Below are 20,575 nucleotides of genomic sequence, written 5' to 3' on the forward strand. Positions count from 1 at the left end.
GAAAAGTGAAAAGACCAACAAGTGGACAGGAAATATGCTAATGTTTCATTTTGATGAAAAAGCTTGGGACTAGATTTAAAAATGACTCTTTTCAGCTCAGTCAACTCTTTCTTTTGAGAGACAATAACTTCATACACGTGCACGCTTAGTTTTGTTTTCATTAACTGTGTTACACAATGCAAGAAAGGTCATTTTCAAAAATTCATAATAAGGGCACTTAAAAAAAAGTTCTTTTTTTCTGTTTTTGCAAATAAAATTCCTAATTTGCATATTGATGTACATCAACTGAATTGAATTTGTTTGTGCTGGTCAGCTCTGATGTGGTGTGGGAAACCAAGCCCAAGAAGCGCAGCCGATGGAAGGTTTTGAGTGTTAAAGAGGCGATGATGTTGGAGCAGCGCTACAGAGATTATATGGAGAGCGGACCAGTGGACAGCACCATTATTGACCTAGAGAACGACTACCAGGTTAGTGCTCACAGAAACAAGGTCAAGGCAAGGTGCCTTATTTTAAATGAGTTGTTGCGAGTGTTATTGCTACTGTACCTTTAAGGCTTCTACATGCAAATAACCACGGTGTATGATTGAATCTATTTGACATACATTAATTCTTGTCTGTGGCCAATAAGTGATGGAAACACAACTTAGCATTAGCATTTAGATTTCAGTCACATTTGTAAAAAAATAAAAATAACATGATTTTTAATTTTTATTGATTCCTTGTAAAAAAAAAAAAAAAAAAAATTATTAAAGTTATTCAGAGGAGGTCATGTCTGTTTTAATGCATCTCTGGCTGTACTGAATGTTCATCAGGTGTTGTTTGCTGCTAATGGGCTGGACATGAGGATAATGCAGCCCTTTGACGCTCCGCTCAGGAGGAACTTCCTGCCGGCACTGAAGGTGGAGTACAGTGTCTCCGCCCGCCAGAAAACCTACAGAGTCCAGATCAACAGGATTCAGGTCTGCTCCACCCCCAATAAAGCAGCCGAGAGTTAGAACCATGTGATCAGAGCAAACACAGAGCCTAGATCAGCACAGTTCAGGAATTGTTGATTTGTACAGTTATGGTCAGTGGACATGAAAATTACACCGTTTTTACTCCTCAGATCCAAAATCAGTTGCCCGGAGCCATCTTCCCGTTTGTGTTCTACCCCATCAAACCTCCCAAATCAGTCAGCATGGACTCAGGTCAGTCCATCCACAGCCTTGAGGCCTATTCGTGCTTTGTTTTGTTTGTATTTTATTTGTATTTTATTGTATTTTTATTTTAGATTCTTTTGATTTTGTTTGTGTCTAACCAGTCTGGCGTACAGTAAAGTTTCTTATTAGTGCTGTCAAATGATTCAAGCATTCATGATTTAAGCACATTTAATATAAAAACATTTGTTTGCGTAATATATATATGTATGTGTATATATATATGTGTGTGTGTGTGTGTGTGTGTGTGTGTATATTGTGTATATTAATTGTATTTGTAATGTATTTATACATACAATTCAAGCATGTATATATTAAAATAAATGTTATGTTTATATATTAAATGTATTTATATAAATATACACACACACTCATACACAAATAAACAGTACACATATATTATAATAAAAAAAAATTAAAAAATTGGATGCAGTTAATCGTTTGACAGCGCTATTTATTACATTTTATTGTTTGTTTGTTTATTTATTTTTTTTATTGAAGAGCCCAAACCTCTCGCCGATGTCAGCATCATCACTAGAGCAGCCGGACATTCAGACATTCTTCGCATTAAGTACGTTTCCTCCTCATACAATTTCCTTTCATCTCTTGCTCTCAAAGATACAGCAAAGCATGCTTCATTTCTGCTCTGCAGGTATTTTAAAGTGTTGATTCAGGAGATGGACCTGAGGATAGATCTTGGGTTCCTGTATGCCATACTCGAGCTCTTCACTGCCGAGCACGCCAGTGCTGTGACGTCTGAACAGGAGGTAAAGATCTACATGGACATCTGTGAAACATTTGAAATAGACTTCTCGCTCTACTTCATCCACACTCTTTGCGGTTACACTGCCACTGAAAAATTTTTCATTAGTATACAACCATCTATCCATCAATGTTTTTATCTGGGGCCGGTTCGCGGGGGCAGCAGGTTAAGCAGGGATGCTCAGACTTCCTTCAACCCAGACAACAGACGAGACACATAGTCCCTCCAGCGTGTCCTAGACCTTCTCTGGGGTCTCCTCCCGGTGGGACATGCTCCTCCTAGGACCTGTTTGCCTTGGGAGACCCTACCAGGAACATATAAACGCAGCTCCTAGGGTCATTCAGGCACTCAAACCCTCGTTAAGGTGGCGGTCCCAGGAGAGGACAATTTACTATACATTTTTAATACATTTATTCACTTATTAAAGCAGAAAATTCAGCTTTGATCACAGGAATAAATTACATTTTAAAACATAATCTAATAGAAAACAATTATTTTGAATGAGAAAAATATATATGCAATATTATAATATTATGTATAATATTATATACAATATAAAAAAAATTACAGTATTTTTGCAGCCTGGGTGTGTACATGGGTGATTTTAAATAATCTTAACCAAGATCTGTTGTTGTCCTGTAGGTGGAGTTGTTTGAGAAGGACATTGATTATCTGAAGACGGAGTTGAATCACAGTTCAGCGACGGACACGTCACCCATCAGCCTGTACGAGTACTTCCACATCTCACCCATCAAGGTCAGTTACCGCATCCTCCTGCCAAGTTCACTGCGAACACAGAATAAACATTTAAGATTCATGACCAGCTTAGCACACTGAAGGAGTGTACGGTGTGGTGTGTGACTGTGTTTTTGTGGGGCAGCTTCACTTGAGTTTCTCTTTGAGCACCGGTGGTGAAGACGGGAATAAGAAAGAGCGAGAGACCGAGATCATTCCCGTTCAGTCTCTCAACCTCCTGCTGAAGAGCATTGGAGCGACTCTCACTGACGCTCAGGACGTCCTCTTCAAGTACATGCACACTTCACCGCACTCACTCTCACTCGTCTGCCCAGATCAACCCTCACTTCACACTTTGGGTTTTTCTGGATTTCACACGTGGTTAGACGGTCAACAAAACACTCTTCACTTTCAATAGCTGCCACACTGCCCTCTAGTGGAAAGACCGAAACGAGCTAGAAGTGCTTATGAGGATTCATTATTAGACAAGACTTATGTATATAATGAATGAAAGTATTATTTATTTACTATTTTTATACTTTTTATATTTTGAATTAGTTGTTTTTAGTTTTAGTCATTGCTTTTGCCATTGTGATTATTATTATTATTATTATTATTTTTTTAAATGCCACTATTTAGTTTTAAATGAGTTTTAGTTTATTTGTTATTTACATTTAGGATTACTTTGTCTTTTTAGTTTTATTTTATTTAATTTTTAACATTTCTTGTACAGTTATTTCCACCTAGCAATTTTAGTGCTTTTAGTAATTTCGTTTAATTGCCTAGGCAGTTTTGCATTTTATATATTTTATTTTGGCTTTATTTTAGTTAAATCAATTAACTAAAAGTATCAGGTTTTTTTTTTTACTATTGGTGATAATAACAATGAGCTTCTTATCAATTATAAATTTGTATATGAAACCGTATGCGATACGTAGAGTGTAATAATGAATGGCTTGTCAAATTTTAACATCAAATTATATCCAGTTGTCTTTTCAGAAATGAATGTTGGTAGAGCAGAGTGTAGTGTGGTCTGATTCTGTATTTCACATTTTAGCGACAGCAGTAGGTTCAGTGGATATTGTGTGTATTAAGTTATACACTGTGTAGAGTATGCCCACATTACATGAGTAGCATGCCGCTGCATACAGTACATATAAAGTATCTTATGTGATGCAGAATTGTATATTTATTGCCTAGAAATAAACTTTACCGCTCACGTCTTTCTCCAGGCTTGCGTTTTTCGAGCTGACGTACCAGTTTCGCACGACTCAGCAGCTGCAGTGGGAGGTCATCCGCCATTATTCCAAACAGGTGACCTTTCACCTTTAACGCTCGCAGACTACTGCTGATTTCAGTGCGTTTTAAACGCATGCACTCATTTGTCTGTGCTTGCGTGTCGTTTGTTTCAGGCTATCAAGCAGATGTATGTTCTGGTTTTGGGCTTAGATGTCCTCGGGAACCCGTTCGGACTGATCCGAGGTCTGTCTGAGGGCGTCGAGGCTTTCTTTTATGAGCCTTATCAGGTGAAACCTCCACTCTTTTGATAAGGAAAAGAATATGTTGCGCTCTAAAATGGCAGTTTTCGGAATTACATTTGTTACAGACACGCGTACCGCTCTCAAATGATTGATCGCGATGTAATCGCTTCCAAAATAAAAGTTTTTGTTTACCTAATTAATGTTTTTGCACTGTTTATAACGTATATATAAAAATGCATACATACAGTATATATTTTTAAACTACACACACACACGCACGCATGTGTGTGTGTGTGTGTGTATATATATTATATAAGAAATTGCATGATCATGAAGATCTAAAATAAGACCGAATGTTGTTTTGTCAGGGTGCCATACAGGGTCCAGAGGAGTTTGTGGAGGGCATGGCTCTCGGTGTGAAGGCTCTGGTTGGAGGAGCTGTGGGTGCGTACTCTGTTTTTGCTTTATGTAATAATGCACTTATATCGTGAGCGATCTATGCGGTTATGAATTCTTCGATCAAAGGTTCAGTCTTGTCCTCCTTGTCCGCCTCTGGTTCACGCTCAGGTGGTCTGGCCGGAGCGGCGTCTCGGATCACGGGAGCCATGGCTAAAGGAGTGGCCGCCATGACCATGGATGAGGAGTATCAGCAGAAGAGACGAGAGGCCATGAACAAGCAGCCCAGCGGACTGAGAGAGGGCCTGACGCGAGGAGGGAAGGGACTCGTCTCTGTGAGTTAACAAACGTATTCATTAGTCATTTCCTCACGGTGCTTCAGACCTGCTTGATTTGAGATGTTTTGAAGATGTTTTGGTTCCCGTTATAATATATATATAATATGTTAATATATATATATATATATATATATATATATATATATATATATATATATATATATATATATATATATATATTGTGTGTGTGTGTGTGTATATGTGTATATGTATATGTGTATGTATATATGTGTATGTATATATATATGTATATGTTATATCGATTTGAACAAATTCTCAGTTAAGAAAGAAACAAACAACAACAACCTTAGCGAAGCCAAACAGATGAGGTTACGATTTCTATATCAGTCAGCATGCTTAGCTAAGAATGTCTTTATTTTCTTTATATATCAGCCGCTTTTTTTTTTTTTTTTTTTTCATCTTTAAAGTACATGTAAGTTCTTCCATCATCAAGATTTTTTTTAATAATTTCTTTGTCTATTCAGTGCTTTTCCACAATATTGTCTTAATAATATTATTATTAATGGTCAGTTAATTTAATGGATCATGTTTTAATGTAATTAATTTAGTAAACATGTAATTGATTGACATCTGATAAATGTCAATGTTTATTGTCTGTAAAAACGAACTCTTCTCGTCACGCAGGGGTTTGTGAGCGGCATCACGGGCATCGTGACTAAACCCATTAAAGGTAACGAATATCAGTTTTTTGGAAGTGTTTCTCTGCCAAGAATCCAGCTTTCCTGTGTGCTCAGCATCTCGTGTGTGTGTGTGTGTGTGTGTGTGTGTGTGTCTGTGTGTGTCTGTGTGTGTCTGTGTGTGTGTGTGTGTGTGTGTGTGTGTGTGTGTGTCTGTGTCTGTGTGTGTGTGTCTGCAGGAGCTCAGAAGGAAGGAGCGGCGGGTTTCTTTAAAGGTGTGGGCAAGGGTTTGGTCGGAGCTCTGACCAGGCCAACAGGGGGCATCATCGACATGGCCAGCAGCACCTTCCAAGGCATCAAAAGGTCTGTGAACATGTCTGAGTATCTGTGTGCGGTGTTCAGGAATGGCTCTTTGTTTGTGTGTGATCGTCACGTGTCTTCTGGTTTGGTTTGAATGCAGAGCTGCGGAGACGTCTCAGGACGTGGATAGTTTACGCCCGCCGCGTTTCATCCACGAGGACGGGGTCATCCGGCCGTATAAGGAGAGAGAGGGCATAGGCAGCCAGATGCTGCAGGTGACACATGACACTTCACTTCCTGACCTCACGCTCCTGCTGTTCAAGATGGTGGCGGCACGTTTAAAAACGTAATAAGAATGGACAACATAATGAAAACGAAAATGGGTAGTTGACATGTTCAACAGTGACGGCAGTCTTCTACAGCGCAAATTAAAACATAATAAATTAATTAAATAAGATTACTGTTGAATGAAAGTGATATATCTAATATATATGCACTGAGAGATACATTACTGTTCAAATGTTTAAGTTATGCTGTCAAATGATTAATCACGATTAATCGCATCCAAAATGTGTGCGTATATTTATTATTATTGTTATTTATTTATTTTTAAATAATAATGCTTTAATATATCCATGCCAGCTACCCAGATATATATATATCTATATATCTCGTAAATATACAAAAACAAGATTTGTAATTTTCTTACAGTTGTTTCTTGATACAAAATCCTTGGTCATTTTCTTAAACACCCGTCATTGTCATTAAACAACCAGTTTTGACCAACATGACCTTTCATGCTCGTCCAGGCCGGTTTCTGCTGGTTTTATGTTAGTCTAGATTGTGTCTTAGAATGTGTCTAGATGGTGAAGTTAGTCAGTCTTTCTGGTGAACTGGTTTACCAAGGAGGCAAACAGACCAACACAGGCCAGGGTTTCGATGGGTCTCATCAGACAGAGATGTTTTTCAATAATACCTTGCTGAACAGCTTAGGGATATATGTGACCCTGGACCACAAAACCCAAGTGTCTTTTTTTTTTTTTTTTTTTTTTTTAATTGAGATTTATACAACATCTGAAAGCTAAATAAATCATTTTCATTGATGTATGGTTTATGATAAGACAATATTAGATACAACTATCTGGAATCTGAGGGTGCAAAAAAAACTAAATCCTGAGAAAATCACCTTCTAAAGTTGTCCAAAATCAGCAACGCGAATGATTAATAAAAGAGTTTTAATTCCTTTATCTTAGGAAATGTACCAAATATCTGCATGGAACACGATCTTTATTTAATATCCTAATGATTTTTGTCAAAAAAGAAAAATCTGTCATTTTGATCCCTACAGTGTATTTTTGGCCACTGCTATGAATATACACCAGCAACTTCAAACTTAACAACTTCGCATTTAAAACTGAATTTTTTTTTTAAAGTAGGCCGTGTGTCTGTGTGATGTAGTAGTAGAGGGTAGTGTTTCTGTTCACACTAACGTCACGCTGACTTCATCTCCTCTCTTGTCATGTTCACAGAGCAGAGCCGCCCTCTCTCAGATGAATAGCTCTGACACTGATGACGATGAGGAGAATGTCTCTTTTTGACCGCTGTTCTCGGGGCTCTCGGCACACGTTTAGTTTGTTTTGTGTAACTTGTTAATGTAATTCAGGCAGCGTCTAGCTGATACACTAGCAGTCCATTTTAAATGTGAATATGGAGTTTGCTTTCGTTCGTTCTGATTTGTTGTCCCGCCCCATCGTCTTGTCACTTGATCCCGAATAAAGTCTGTCTCCAAGTGCATTTTTTTCATCATTAACCCATCCCACACCCATCAATCCCACAATGCATTTCATCGATTTAAAGACGGGCTTTGCGAAGGAGCCAGGCTGTGTGCCGTGACTCGTCTCTTTAGAATGCGTCACTTCTAAACCTTTGCTTAAATTTTGCATTGAATTCCTTTCTTCCCTAGTCTTTTTACTAGGGAAATTTTAGAAATTTGCATTCTTGCATCCGGAGCACGTTCAAACACACCAGTCTGAACTAGAAGTGACCTAAAAGTGCCTAAAACTAGAGCGACTTATAAGTAAGAGTAAGTGATTGTGAAGTTTTGTTGTGTCTTTTCATCAGTCATCATACTCACTCAGAGCTGCACGATTATGACAAAAATCATAACGGTTCGATTGTTCCTTTGAAATTGTGATTGCGATTTTATTCATTTCGATTTACACCCCCTGATGTTTATATCGTTGTTTTTGCATGAACATAAACAACCTTTATTGCTTTTTTTTATAGTGTTAAACCTCAAATGTAATTTCTGCATTGGATTGGTTTATTCTTTAAATTAAAAAAAGCCAAACTATAAATGGCGTTATAATAAAACTAAAACCCTTGAGATAACCCGCAGAGATAAAAAAGGCACCGTAAGCACGCAGAAGACCAGTGGGACGATTAAGTCATTGTAAATGTTTTAATTAAGCGGCGCTATACTCTCTCCATCTCCATCTCATCTCAGGAGCGCCATGATCAGCAAACATTTCATCATAGCATTGTGCTTTTTTTAATATTAACGTTTCTCTATTTGGTTTGTAGAATATTGAAAACGGACGGTTTGCCAAGTACAGATACTTTGCTCACGCTAAGGTGAACGAATCAGATTTCCTGATGATCACTAAAAGGTAGGTGAATTATATAAACCCCTCTTTTTTTTTTTTTTACATGGGCGCGTTTTGGTTTTAAGCACGTCACAGCTGCTCGGCTTCATACCTTTTGTGTTTAATGCGCTTGCGTTCTTCCAATCGGCTTACGAACGCCCTGAGCTCTGTTCAGAATCGGTGATTTTCAATTTTGTTTTAGCTTCGAATGCAACTATTACTGAACTCAAAAATACCATGCGTACCCCCGTTGTGCCGCGATGCACAAACTGAAATAAGATTGCAAGGAGTTTTCAGTAAAAACTCGTACGAGACTCTCTAAACACAGCATTTAAAGCTAGGGCCTGAAACGTACCTCCGTCTCCGTATGTTAAACATTCAAATATATATACGCTTGATTTGATAGAAAGGTTTAGCTCGTGTTTTCTTCTTTCAGGGGGATATTTTTTGTGACTAAGGGCACGTTCGGGCAGCTGACGTGTGAGTGGCAGTATCTGTTTGATGAGTTCACCAAAGCCCCCATGATCGTGGAGGGCAGGAGACTGCGTATAGAAGCCAAGGTACGTCGTCTTACGTAACACAGAGTTTGACTGATTTCCTGTGAACCTTAAATCGAAATCACGCTGGTCACTGCACTTATAGTTCACGTTATGCTAAATATGCAAATGTTTGTTTAGCACTTACATATATATGTGTATATATGTATATGTATATGTATATATATATATATATATATATATATATATATATATATATATATATATATATATATATATATATATATATAGTCCTGTTATACATGCACTATTCGGTCATTAACAGTTTGTTCGCCTCTGAGAGGACTTTTATTTTGTAATGCGGTGATCGAGGGCATATCAACCTCTGATAATTAATATCACGGCCTGCATGTTTGATCCACATGAAATGCCTTCTGAACATCGATCAGTTTTATTGTGGTGAAAATCTGATCGGTGGTGTTTTCACAGGAGCGAGTTAAATCGGTGTTTCATGCCAAAGAGTTTGGGAAGATCATCAACTTCAAAACCCCAGAACTAGCAAAGGTACGCTCGCGCATTTTTGCTGCTGTAAACTAATAGCGGAAGTTAGTTTATAAACTGGCATCTTCACTTTTTTTAACAAGCAGAAAGCGGATGTGTTCTTTTTATCTATCTATTAGTTTTTCTAGAGGAAATTCACAAAGCGCGTTCATAGAAAAATCACCTTTACTTCATACCCTAATGATTTTTCACGTAGAAGAACAATATATAATTTTGAGCCATAAAATATAGCTACAATTACACCAGTGCTGCTTATGACTGCTTTGGTGGTCCAGGCTCACATACATGGTAATAATTTACTGTATATTCTGTATTTTAACCTCCGCTGACAGCCTTGTGAAAGCGCTATGAATGGTATTCGGTTGCGACCACTTTCATGGGGTCATGAATGCCTTCATAAATGGCTTTTCTTCTTCGCCCACACTCGTCTGTATTTAAGTAGGACTCATTTGCCTGCATGTACAAGATACCTACCATGCGTGCACCAGAGATAAACGCGTACCGCGGGACAAAGTGCCGGCGTATCCCATTAACGGTGGGTTTTTCGGCCGCGCTCACCGTTTCTTTGCCGCTAACCCGTGCGCTCCTGTCGTTCTCAGTGGGTTCTTTCCAAGCTGGAAGATGCCAGGGACAGCCTGCCCAAGTGAGGAGGGTCCAAGCCACGATCCCGCGCCCTGCTGTGTGCCTTCGACGCTGCTTTTGCAGCGTGCCGCTTCACGTTACACCCACAATGCAACAGTCGTTGACTAACACCGCACCGGTAATGACTGTTAGCCCGCGCGTTTACACGAGATTCTACCTTTCTTTCTCGGTCTGTCCGTTCCTTATTTGCTTGAACGCCAAACCCATTACAGTCTTTACAGCGTGCGTCTCTTCGCTAGAGTGTGTCGTTTATATACACGTTAATAAAGACCCATGCACTGTACATATTTAATTTGTCTTTACGCGCATCACGTTGAAACGGAAATGACCAGGAAGCGGGATACTGTATGCACTGTACAGGAGAGCAGGGATATTTTTTTAAAATGTGGCTTTGCATGAAATGATATTTTGTTTCTTAGTGTCTATTTAATTAATTCTACAGTTGATCTTGATATTCGGCTGTAAACACTCGATGGCTTCTCGACTGCTCGACGTCTTGATGCGTTACTGAAGAACTGTAATATAACACAAATATGCAACTGTTTATTATTTAGCTTTTCTAGTAAAGCTGCCGTTGTCCGTTTTCTTAATGAATGTCAGTGAGTTGACATTAAAGACGACATGAAATCAAAACGGATCATATTTATTGTTCCTCTCGGGCGACTTGTAAATGATAAGACATCAATAAAGTAGCTGTTTAGGCATCGTTTTAGTCTGCAGCCTTTTCAAATCGTCAATGCAGAAATTTAAAGGAGTAGTTAGACCAAAAATGTACAGGTTTGAACAAATGTCGCATACTGCAGTGAATGGGTGCCGTCAAAATCACCACGTTTGTTCAGAACTGTTTTTGCTTTTAGACGGAGCGCATTTCGTTCCTGATTCAGACGAGATGGATTTTTATATTCCGGATTATAGACCAAACGCACTAAAACAATGGATTTATTTTTTACGAACGCAGCTTTTTCCCTCCTTAAGAGATTTATGGACGAACCGGAGGTTACTGGGAGGCTTTTGTAAGCCGTTGGGTCTCTTTTTCTGACGGCACCCATTCACTGCTGAGCATCTTTTGGTGAGAAAGCGAAGCAATGCTGAATTTCTCCAAATCTAGTCGCATGAAGAAGCAAACTCGTTAACAGCTCGGATGACCTGAGAGTACGTACATTTACAGCAAAACAAAAAATTAAATTAAATTAAATAAAAATGTAAAAAAATTAACTTCTCCTTGAACATTAATAAAGGTTATAGCAATAAAAGCAAATAGCGAGATATCTTACATCAAGTCCTAAGTTTTGAATAAATATTACAGAATTTTTTTTCAGTGTACTATAATTCTAGGCATTTTCATTTGGAAATGAATCACGTTCATGAGGTAATATTGAGAAATATGAATGTCATTTCTTGTTGGCTATAAAGGCAAAGAAAAGCATGAATGTTTTTGCATACATTTCTCGTGAGAATGTGTAATCATGCACACCTAATAAATGTATTTTGAATTTAGTTTGTTTTGAGTTTTAATAAGTAACAACACATAGCTGTATATCCTCATTTAATAAATATTATCAAAGCTGATACAGACGTTACAGTTTAAAGGCACTTCAGGTATTCACTACAGCTTGAGCTCGCTACGAACTGAGGTAAAATAATGAAAATGTGCCGCGTACAATGTGAAAACTTTCTGAATTTGCCCAGTGACTGAATCTCCTGTGAGAAATAAAGATTTCAGTAAGGAATATGCATGTTTAAAATTGATAAATATCATTTACAATGTGCAATTTGACACTAAAACGCCACTCTTATTATTTTTTACATAATAAAATAAAAAATATCAATTAAATTTGTATCTTAATTTTCTACAAATGTATAATCTTGATTTAGACTTGTTAAAACTACATAAGGCAACTTCAGAGCATTATTTTTTTTTTTTACATTAGCTTGTAAACTTCTCCATCTTTTTGCATTTAAACGCTTCAAGGAGTCTTCGAGACTTTGATCTAAGAATTTTTTTTTTTTTAACATGTGCCTAAGTAGCATGCTTTGTAAACTCTACTCACATAAAGAACAAAACGGCAACATCTGTTGTCGATGAAACCTATTCATCTATTAGAAGACCTAAACACGACAGGAAAGGAGGCTCGTCCTTGTAATGGAAGATCGAGGCTCGTCCACATCTAATCCATCGGGCAATGCTCCTACGTTCTTCCTTATACAAGTCCTTATTCAACAACGTTAAGCTAACGCGAGCGCTAAATCTACTCGACGGGGACCGGCTGCTGATTTTAAACCAGGTTGAACTCTTTGAGGTTGTGTCTGAGGATGGTGTCTTTCACAGCGGCGAAGATCAAGCGGATGTTCTCCGTGTCGGTGGCACAGGTGAAGTGAGAGTAGATGGTTTTGTCTTTGTCTTCGTTCTCCTCCTGGTACATCTTAAGAATAAACTCCTGGGCTGACTTTGGGTCGTTTTTGGGGCCTGAAAAAGAGATGTGACACATTTCTGTATAAAAATAAATGTAAAATTCACAGATAAAATTCATACAAATATACATGCATGCATGCATGCATATATATATATATATATATATATATATATATATATATATATATATATATATATATATATATATATATATATATATATATATATATATATATATAGTGCTGTAAACCAATTAATTGAATCCAAAATAAGTTTTTATTTACAAAATATGTGTGTACTGTCTATTATGCATATAAAAATACACATACAGTATGCATTTTGAAAATATTTAAATATTTACCATTTATATATAAATATATTTTAAAAATGTACATTTTTCATATATACATGATATACACAGATACTATATTATGTAAAAAAATACTTATTTTGAATGTGATCATTTGACTGCACTAATGTGAAAGGTTTCTACATATATATATATATATATATCTATATATACACACACACACAAAAACAGTCAATAAGTATCTTAAAATGTTAATGATTGATTTTCATCAAATCACATATAAAGTTTTAACTATTTAAAATCGAACTGATATCAGTAATTATATCACAAAGAGAAAAATCTTTAAAATATCAATATTATATTTCAGTTTCATTCGGGCTCTAAAATCTCATGTGGTGCAGTTTTGTAATGTTTAATTTTAAAAAAAAGGTTATTACTATGTAAAGACACATGTAATCAAAGTGTAACACAAATTACGTTGAGAATGTGTTACTCGAAGGTTATTGAAACTGATCCCTATATAATAATTCTGCGGTTTATCTTTCCCAGACGGGACTGATAAAAGCCTGGACTCGCCTGTGAATTCTGGGAAGTATGTGGCCACGTGAGAGTACACGATCTTCTCCTTCAGGATGTCTGTCTTGTTCAGAAAGAGGATCACAGACGACTGCTGGAACCAGGGATATGTGATGATGGTTTTAAACAGGGCCTTGCTCTCCTCCATGCGGTTCTGAAACACACCAGACTGGCGTGAGCGTCAGAGGAAGAGGAAGAGCCCGGGTGAGGATGAATCAGGAGTACACCCACCTCGTTGTCACATTCAGCCAGGACCTGGTCGTACTCGCTCAGAGCCACCAGGAAGATGATGGAGGTGACGTTCTCAAAGCAGTGGATCCACTTCCTGCGCTCGGAGCGCTGACCCCCGACGTCCACCATCCTGACGACAGTCACAAACAACACGTGTCTTAGCTAATATTTAGTTAACAACGTGAACCCGTCCCCAAACTAACTATGACCATCCTTGAAAACCAAAATCCTTTTCAATCTTCTTACAACTTATTTCTTATAACTACAGCAGTTACGTTCTTTTTCATTCAGTTTTCTTCTGCTAATCAAGGCTGTATCTGTTTGATAAATACAGCAAAAAAATATTTTAATAATAATGTCATTTAAAACAACGTATTCTATTTCAATATACTTAAAATATTATTTATATATTTTAATACACTTAAAATATAACTGATTAAAATAAAATAAAATATGTCCGTGATCAAAGCTGAATTTTCTGCATCATTACTTTAGTTATATATATATATATATATATATATATATATATATATATATATAGTTTCCATTATATATATATGTATATATATTTGTATATATATGTATATATATTTATATGTGTGTATATGTATATATATATATATATATATATATGTATATATATGTATATATATATATATATATATATATATATATATATATATATATATATATATATATATATATATATATATATATATATATATATATATTTTGGGGATTTTGTGATAAATAAAAAGTTGAAAATAAAACAGCATTTATGTTAAAAAAATTATTATTACCATTTTTAAATTTTTCCATTTTTTCACAATAACGACATATACCTAGATGTAGCTGTTTTCATTTCTTTTCTTTTGGTTTAGTTCAGTTTTGAAATTAAAACATTTACAAACAAAAAAGAACATTATTTAACGCCTAGTAAGAAATGCTACGGAAACTGAATAGTCAAAAGATCAAAAGTGTGACCGGCATTATATATGAACTTTTCATTAATATGTAAAAAAATATATATATATTTACAAGCTTGAAAAATCATCATCGCGTCTATTTAGTGAAAATAGAAAATGTTTATTTTGTTGAAAATGGTTATTAAACTTTTTTTTTCATCATAAATACAAAGAGCGCAGGCGTGATCGTTGGACGCACCTGAAGATGACGTTCTCCAGGTCGAAGGGGTACTCGATGATACCCGTGGTGGGAACCCTGACTCTCAGGATGTCCTGCTCTGTTGGGACGTACGCTGCGTCTGAAATCCGATCCAGATCACTCAGGTAGCTGTTTGGGGTGAAAACAAATGCTGTGGTCAAGTCGTGGCCAGAGCTGATGGAACAGGTTTTACAGCAGGAAGATTTACGAGCAAAAAACACTTCTGAATAAAAATAAGCCCACGTGAATGCATTGAATGTTGAATCCCGCGTGCTTTAAATACAAAAGGTTTGCGTAAAAAAAGATACTTGCAGATCATATACCGCTTAAGTTTACTTTCATGGCTGTTTTCTTAAGTGCGCTTTTTCAAAAACGGGACTTTAAAGTAAGTTTTTAAATCGTTTAAATCCTTATTTAGATGTGTTGACCACTTGATAATAATTTTAACTGTAGTGTGATATTTTATATTAAATATTATTTAGATCAAATGTAAAGTTAAATGTATTTTGAAAACCTCATCATAACAAACGTGTAACTACGCTATATTTAAAGACATGACATGAAAAGTTGGAATAGAAATGACATATAAGTATATTAAAGTGAAAAAAAGCATATAAACATAAAAAAGTCCAACTTAATTGAATATGAATTTAAACCAGCATTCTGTTTGCATATAATTAAGCATATAAATATTACATTCATACTTAAGTATATTCTTTTAAAGTAAATTACTTGATCATTTGAACTATTTTGTGATATTTTATATTACATTTAAAGTTAGTATATTTTAAAAATGCACTAAATTGCAGCATCATCATAACAAGTGTGTAACTAAAATATCTTTAAATACATGACAAAAGGTGTCTGAGTAGTATATTACTTAAGTCCTACTTAAGTGTTTTAAAAACGACTTTTAATATGAATTTATACTAAAATTCTATTTGCAATTAACTGAAAATTACATATAATTAAGAATATAAAACATTATATTTTAACGTAAATTACTGTAATTTTACTGTAATTCTAGCGTGATGTTTTATATTACATTTAGAGTTAATATATCTTCAAAAATGCAATAAATTGCAACCTCATCAAAACAAATGTACAACTACAATGCATTTAAATACGTGATATGCAAGATTGAATAGAAATAACATCTAGAAGTATATTAAAGTTCCATATAAAGAAGTGTTTAAGTGTGTCCGGCGGTTACAGACTGAACTGGTTGAAATCCACTGACTATTTGGCCGAGTCCGTTAGCTGGTACTCGCGGCGGCGGTCGTAGCATTCCTGAATCCCAGAGTCGTTCCATAAGCTCCGGATGGCGTTGACTTGGGCCTCGTCCAAACTCATAATCTTATCCACCTCGATATCATTCACCAGTGTAGAGTTAGCCTGCAGAGACAAGCACAGCCAATCAGGACCGACCAGCCTCCCCCCAGGGAACCAATGAGAGCGTGCGGTCAAAAAAAACCCCAGCCAATTAACGCAAGTCAAGCAGAGCGCATAAACAGGACGTGGAGCCTTCTGGAAGGAAATAAACAGGTGAACGCAAGAAAAAACGCGATTGCGACGATTAACGAGACTACACTTTGACCATTTTTGACCAAATTCAGTATTAAACGCATGCATCCAAACAAGATCGAATGAGATAATGAGGCTTGAGTTCGGGAATGTTCGGGAACACTGTGTAGATGATCTGCTTTTCAGAAAGTACCTGGTTGTCTGAGTTAGCGTAGGCGATCTTGAGCATGTCCATCGCTCTGACCATGGACTGCATGGCGCTGATGGTGTTCTGGTGGACGAGCTTAATGAAGCCCTTCTTATCTTCATCGGTATAACCCGAGCCGTGGATGATCCTCATCTGTTTAATGAACGTGCTCTTGCCACTCTCACCGGTGCCTGCGAGAGAAAAAACACAAACCCATTGTATATGCGAGTGAAATACGAGTGCTTTTATTCAGGAAGGACACTTTAACTTGATCAAGAGCGACAGTAAGAAACTAGCGCTGTCAAATGATTGCTCGCATCTAAAATACGTAATATATGTATGTGTGCTGTGTATATATAAATATAAATATACCCAGCACGTGTACTATGTAAACAAAAACTATAACTGTTTATCGTTTAAAAGCACTAGTTCATAGGAACAGTAAAGACATTTATAGTGTTAAAAATATTAAAAAAATATTTAAAAATATTTTAAAAATATTTTTAAAAATATAAGAATATATAAAATATATATATATTTAAAAAAAATATATATATATATATATATATATAAAATATACAAAAATATAGTGTTACATATTTAAGTAAATGTTGTTTTTTTGAACTTTTTTATTTAGCAAAGAACTCTATGCGGCACAAGTGTATTTAACATTAGTCGTAATGAGTGTTTCTTAAACAGCAATCAGTATTTTATAATGATTTCTGAAGGATTATGTGACTCCGAAGACTATAATGATGCTGACAATTCTGCACTAGTTGACAGGAATAAATAGCATTTTATTATATTAAAGTGCTATCATAATTGTACTAATATTTCTCAGTGTTAGTTTTTACTGTATTTTTGATCAAATAAATGTACACTGGAGAGCATAAGAGCCTTCTTTCAGAATATTACTGCTAATTTTTGAACAGTAAAGTATATAAAAATGTAAATCGTTAGCATAAATCGATCAGCGGTATCAGTAGCAATAGTACCATACCATCTCCGAAACCCAGGATTTATTATATTACCGTTATTCTTTAAGACATTATTTGAAAGAAACGCACGACTAAAGCGTCTTGTTCTCTGTTTTGGGGCTCAGATTAAATAACTCAAGCGGTTGGGTGAGTCCGGCCGCTTCTCGTTCGTCTGCTTTTCCCCCAGAGATGAACAAAAAGTCAATCTGTTTAGTGTTTGGCTACCGTAGCGAGACCAGACTGAAACGATTACGTTCGACAGACTGAACACGCGCGGCTTGCCAGAGGTGTGTTTATATTCTCCGGCGGCCGTGTCTTTGCTCAGGACAGCTGGAAGGATCATTTCGAATGGTCTCGAGCCACAGGGAACAGACAGAGAAGGGGATACGCTCCGTCCAAAGACATTCTGAGTCTTTCATTATGCACGTCACTTCTTATTTATAATATTTTGAGCTGCCTTCAGGCTGATTAGCTGAATATTGGGACTGTCGAGGCGCTAACGAAACGCTGCTGTTTGCTCGATCGTCTCGGCCAGACACAACTACACGGGCTCAACCAATGGCGTGAGTCTGGGGCGTGGCTATCTGTTTATCTGACCCACTGAAGGAAGATGAGGGTGTGCTTGATGTTTGGTAGAATGACAAAAAAGAAGATTAAACTGGATTGCAAAGAGTTATTTGTCATTTATACCTACATAGAGAAAGGGGGGGGATTTCACGAAAAAAAATATTCTTGATATTTTAATATTTCGTTTCTTGTTCAAAACCCACTGATGCTCATTTAAAATCTATTAATCTCACAGCACTATGCATTTCTAATCACAGTGTAAATGCCACCTTCGAATCTTTGTAAATACGACAGAATTAACGGCAGTCTTGTGAATATGCCAGGGCACGTATTCACAAAACATCTTAAGGTTAAAAGTAGCTTCTAACTTGTTGATTTAGGACAAAAACGTAAAAATATCGGCCTATCAGTCCTAAATGTAGGACTCCTAAATGTTTGCTCTAACAGTATCTAAGTGTTTTAGCGCTCGGACTAGTTCATGCATCTGTGAAACGTAAAATGGCTGAGTTTAAACATTTTACAAGCATTTGACGATATTGAGCTTTTAAAAAGTATCACCTTTAGGGTTAGGGGTTATTCCAACTACAAGTTTTCCTTTGATTATATCCTTTTCAACCAGTTAGGCAAGAAGTAACAGCTGTTCTTGTGTGCAGTTTGCATGTCTTACTACCAGCCATGATTATTCTACTATGCTAATAAAACACTTTTTTATATGTATTATATATATATATATATATATATATATATATATATATATATATATATATATATATATATATATATATATATATATTTTTATTATTATTATTTGTTTATATATATATATATATATATATATATATATATATATATATATATATATATATTTTTTTTTTTTTTATTTTATTTTTTTTTTTTTTTTTTTTTTTGCAGTTTTGTGAATAGGTTTTAAGTGGAAACTCTTTAAAACTTTTACTGCTATTTAGAGAACTCTTAGTGGTAAGATTAAATGTTTTGTGAATATGGGTCCAAAAAATTATATATATATATATATATATATATATATATATATATATATATATATATATATATATATATATATATACACACAAAAACTTAATAATACAATTAAGTATATGCAAAAAACAAAAATATGCTATATATACAAAAACTAAAACAATACACGTCCCTGCGGTTGTATGTGTATGGAGGGGTTTGTGTTTCAGTGAGTTTTGTTTAAAGAGCCGTGTGGCAGAATATCTGTCTTGCCCTCGGCCAATAAACAGTCTCTGAGTGGACTGAGAGTCTCGACACTAAAGCCATTATTCAAGACTACTTCAACGCGCTCACTGACAAATCATACTTCGTTTTTCAGAGCCGTGGTGTTGCTATCTGACAGAATGCAGTCCGTGTGCATTTCCACTCAGATTTAGGGTAAACCGAGACCGTTTTTGAAGCTTTGGCGGAGCATCAGCTCTCGAGGAAGTGACTTACGGCCGCGTGCTTTGTAACAGTGCCTTCCACAGCCAGACAATGAGGCGTGATATAAATGAGCGAGGTGTGTTTTGAGCTGGAAGTCGACGGCAGACTGCTGGCCCCTGTTGTTTGACACTTTTACAGCTGTCTGAGAGAAGCGTGTGACACACAGCGTCACGAGCACATCACACAGACAGCATAAAACCTTATACAGCCCAGTCCACATTTCCTCCCGTTTAATTTTAACAGAAAGCATTTAACAGAAGCGTCACGGCCAGGGTTTGACTGCTGCATTAAAGAGAAAATACGCAACTGAAGAAAAGATCGTTAAATAGTTATGTAGGCTACGTAGGGTCAGAAATATCAAGACATGAGGGTGGGTAATTAGTGACAGTGTTCGTTTTTGGGTGAACTATCCCTTTAAAATTTATTTTATGGCAACCAGATTATCCGACTTCAGTCGGCATCGGCAGGTGTGGCCAGAGGTTGTGGTTCAAGCTTATGGGAATTCAAATTTGAAATTAAAATTTCGACTGCAGGCCATTTTCCATTCAACCATTCTCCCGCTTTGCATGAATTAGCATCCGGAGAATGTCCCGGCGACATTGCGATTTTTTACACAAATGAAAAGGTCCAGATTTGAATGAGTTCAATCCAAAACCGAGAGTCCTGAGATTTACGCGCCATCTTTATCATAAAGTTCATTCGAAAGTCGCGAAAACACACTGCACCGCGGCGTTTTTGTCAGCTGGGAGGTGTACAAAGTATTTGATTACATTTTATGAGGAATTTATAATAAATGAGCATCTGTTTTATATAAAATCCACAGTGACTCACATTTATTTATATGTAATTAAATAAATATATAATTATATATAATTAATTATAATTACATAGCAATGACAGAACAAAGACATTAACTGACAAACCTTTGGAATAATTAGATAATTTTGTGTGTTTTAGAAAGAAGCCTATATTT

General features: G+C 36.2%; 2 protein-coding genes across 7 annotated transcripts in view; one reads left to right on the forward strand and one right to left on the reverse strand.

Annotated features, from left to right (window-relative positions):
• Nucleotides 1–11,689, forward strand: part of vps13a (vacuolar protein sorting 13 homolog A) — a 40,513-nt gene extending 28,824 nt beyond the window's left edge. For all 6 annotated transcript variants that reach the window (XM_043246082.1, XM_043246083.1, XM_043246086.1 and 3 more), the window contains 18 exons: nt 314–467; nt 813–959; nt 1,106–1,187; nt 1,698–1,767; nt 1,849–1,963; nt 2,602–2,715; nt 2,840–2,985; nt 3,927–4,008; nt 4,107–4,220; nt 4,544–4,619; nt 4,743–4,906; nt 5,555–5,600; nt 5,787–5,910; nt 6,008–6,122; nt 8,431–8,516; nt 8,929–9,052; nt 9,479–9,553; nt 10,150–11,689. In XM_043246082.1, coding sequence (XP_043102017.1) covers nt 314–467; nt 813–959; nt 1,106–1,187; nt 1,698–1,767; nt 1,849–1,963; nt 2,602–2,715; nt 2,840–2,985; nt 3,927–4,008; nt 4,107–4,220; nt 4,544–4,619; nt 4,743–4,906; nt 5,555–5,600; nt 5,787–5,910; nt 6,008–6,122; nt 8,431–8,516; nt 8,929–9,052; nt 9,479–9,553; nt 10,150–10,197 — 1,882 coding nt within the window. In that variant the 3' untranslated portion in view covers nt 10,198–11,689. The remainder of the gene's footprint in view (nt 1–313; nt 468–812; nt 960–1,105; nt 1,188–1,697; nt 1,768–1,848; nt 1,964–2,601; nt 2,716–2,839; nt 2,986–3,926; nt 4,009–4,106; nt 4,221–4,543; nt 4,620–4,742; nt 4,907–5,554; nt 5,601–5,786; nt 5,911–6,007; nt 6,123–8,430; nt 8,517–8,928; nt 9,053–9,478; nt 9,554–10,149) is intronic.
• Nucleotides 11,690–11,721: 32 nt separating this feature from the next.
• gna14a (guanine nucleotide binding protein (G protein), alpha 14a) overlaps nt 11,722–20,575 on the reverse strand; it is a 10,839-nt gene continuing 1,985 nt past the window's right edge. The window contains exons 2-7 of the mRNA XM_043246089.1: nt 16,604–16,788; nt 16,127–16,281; nt 14,887–15,015; nt 13,723–13,852; nt 13,492–13,645; nt 11,722–12,659 (exon numbers count right to left, since the gene is read on the reverse strand). Coding sequence (XP_043102024.1) covers nt 12,469–12,659; nt 13,492–13,645; nt 13,723–13,852; nt 14,887–15,015; nt 16,127–16,281; nt 16,604–16,788 — 944 coding nt within the window. The 3' untranslated portion in view covers nt 11,722–12,468. The remainder of the gene's footprint in view (nt 12,660–13,491; nt 13,646–13,722; nt 13,853–14,886; nt 15,016–16,126; nt 16,282–16,603; nt 16,789–20,575) is intronic.

The sequence above is a fragment of the Puntigrus tetrazona genome, chromosome 8 (assembly GCF_018831695.1).
Source record: "Puntigrus tetrazona isolate hp1 chromosome 8, ASM1883169v1, whole genome shotgun sequence".
Lineage (NCBI taxonomy): Eukaryota > Metazoa > Chordata > Actinopteri > Cypriniformes > Cyprinidae > Puntigrus > Puntigrus tetrazona.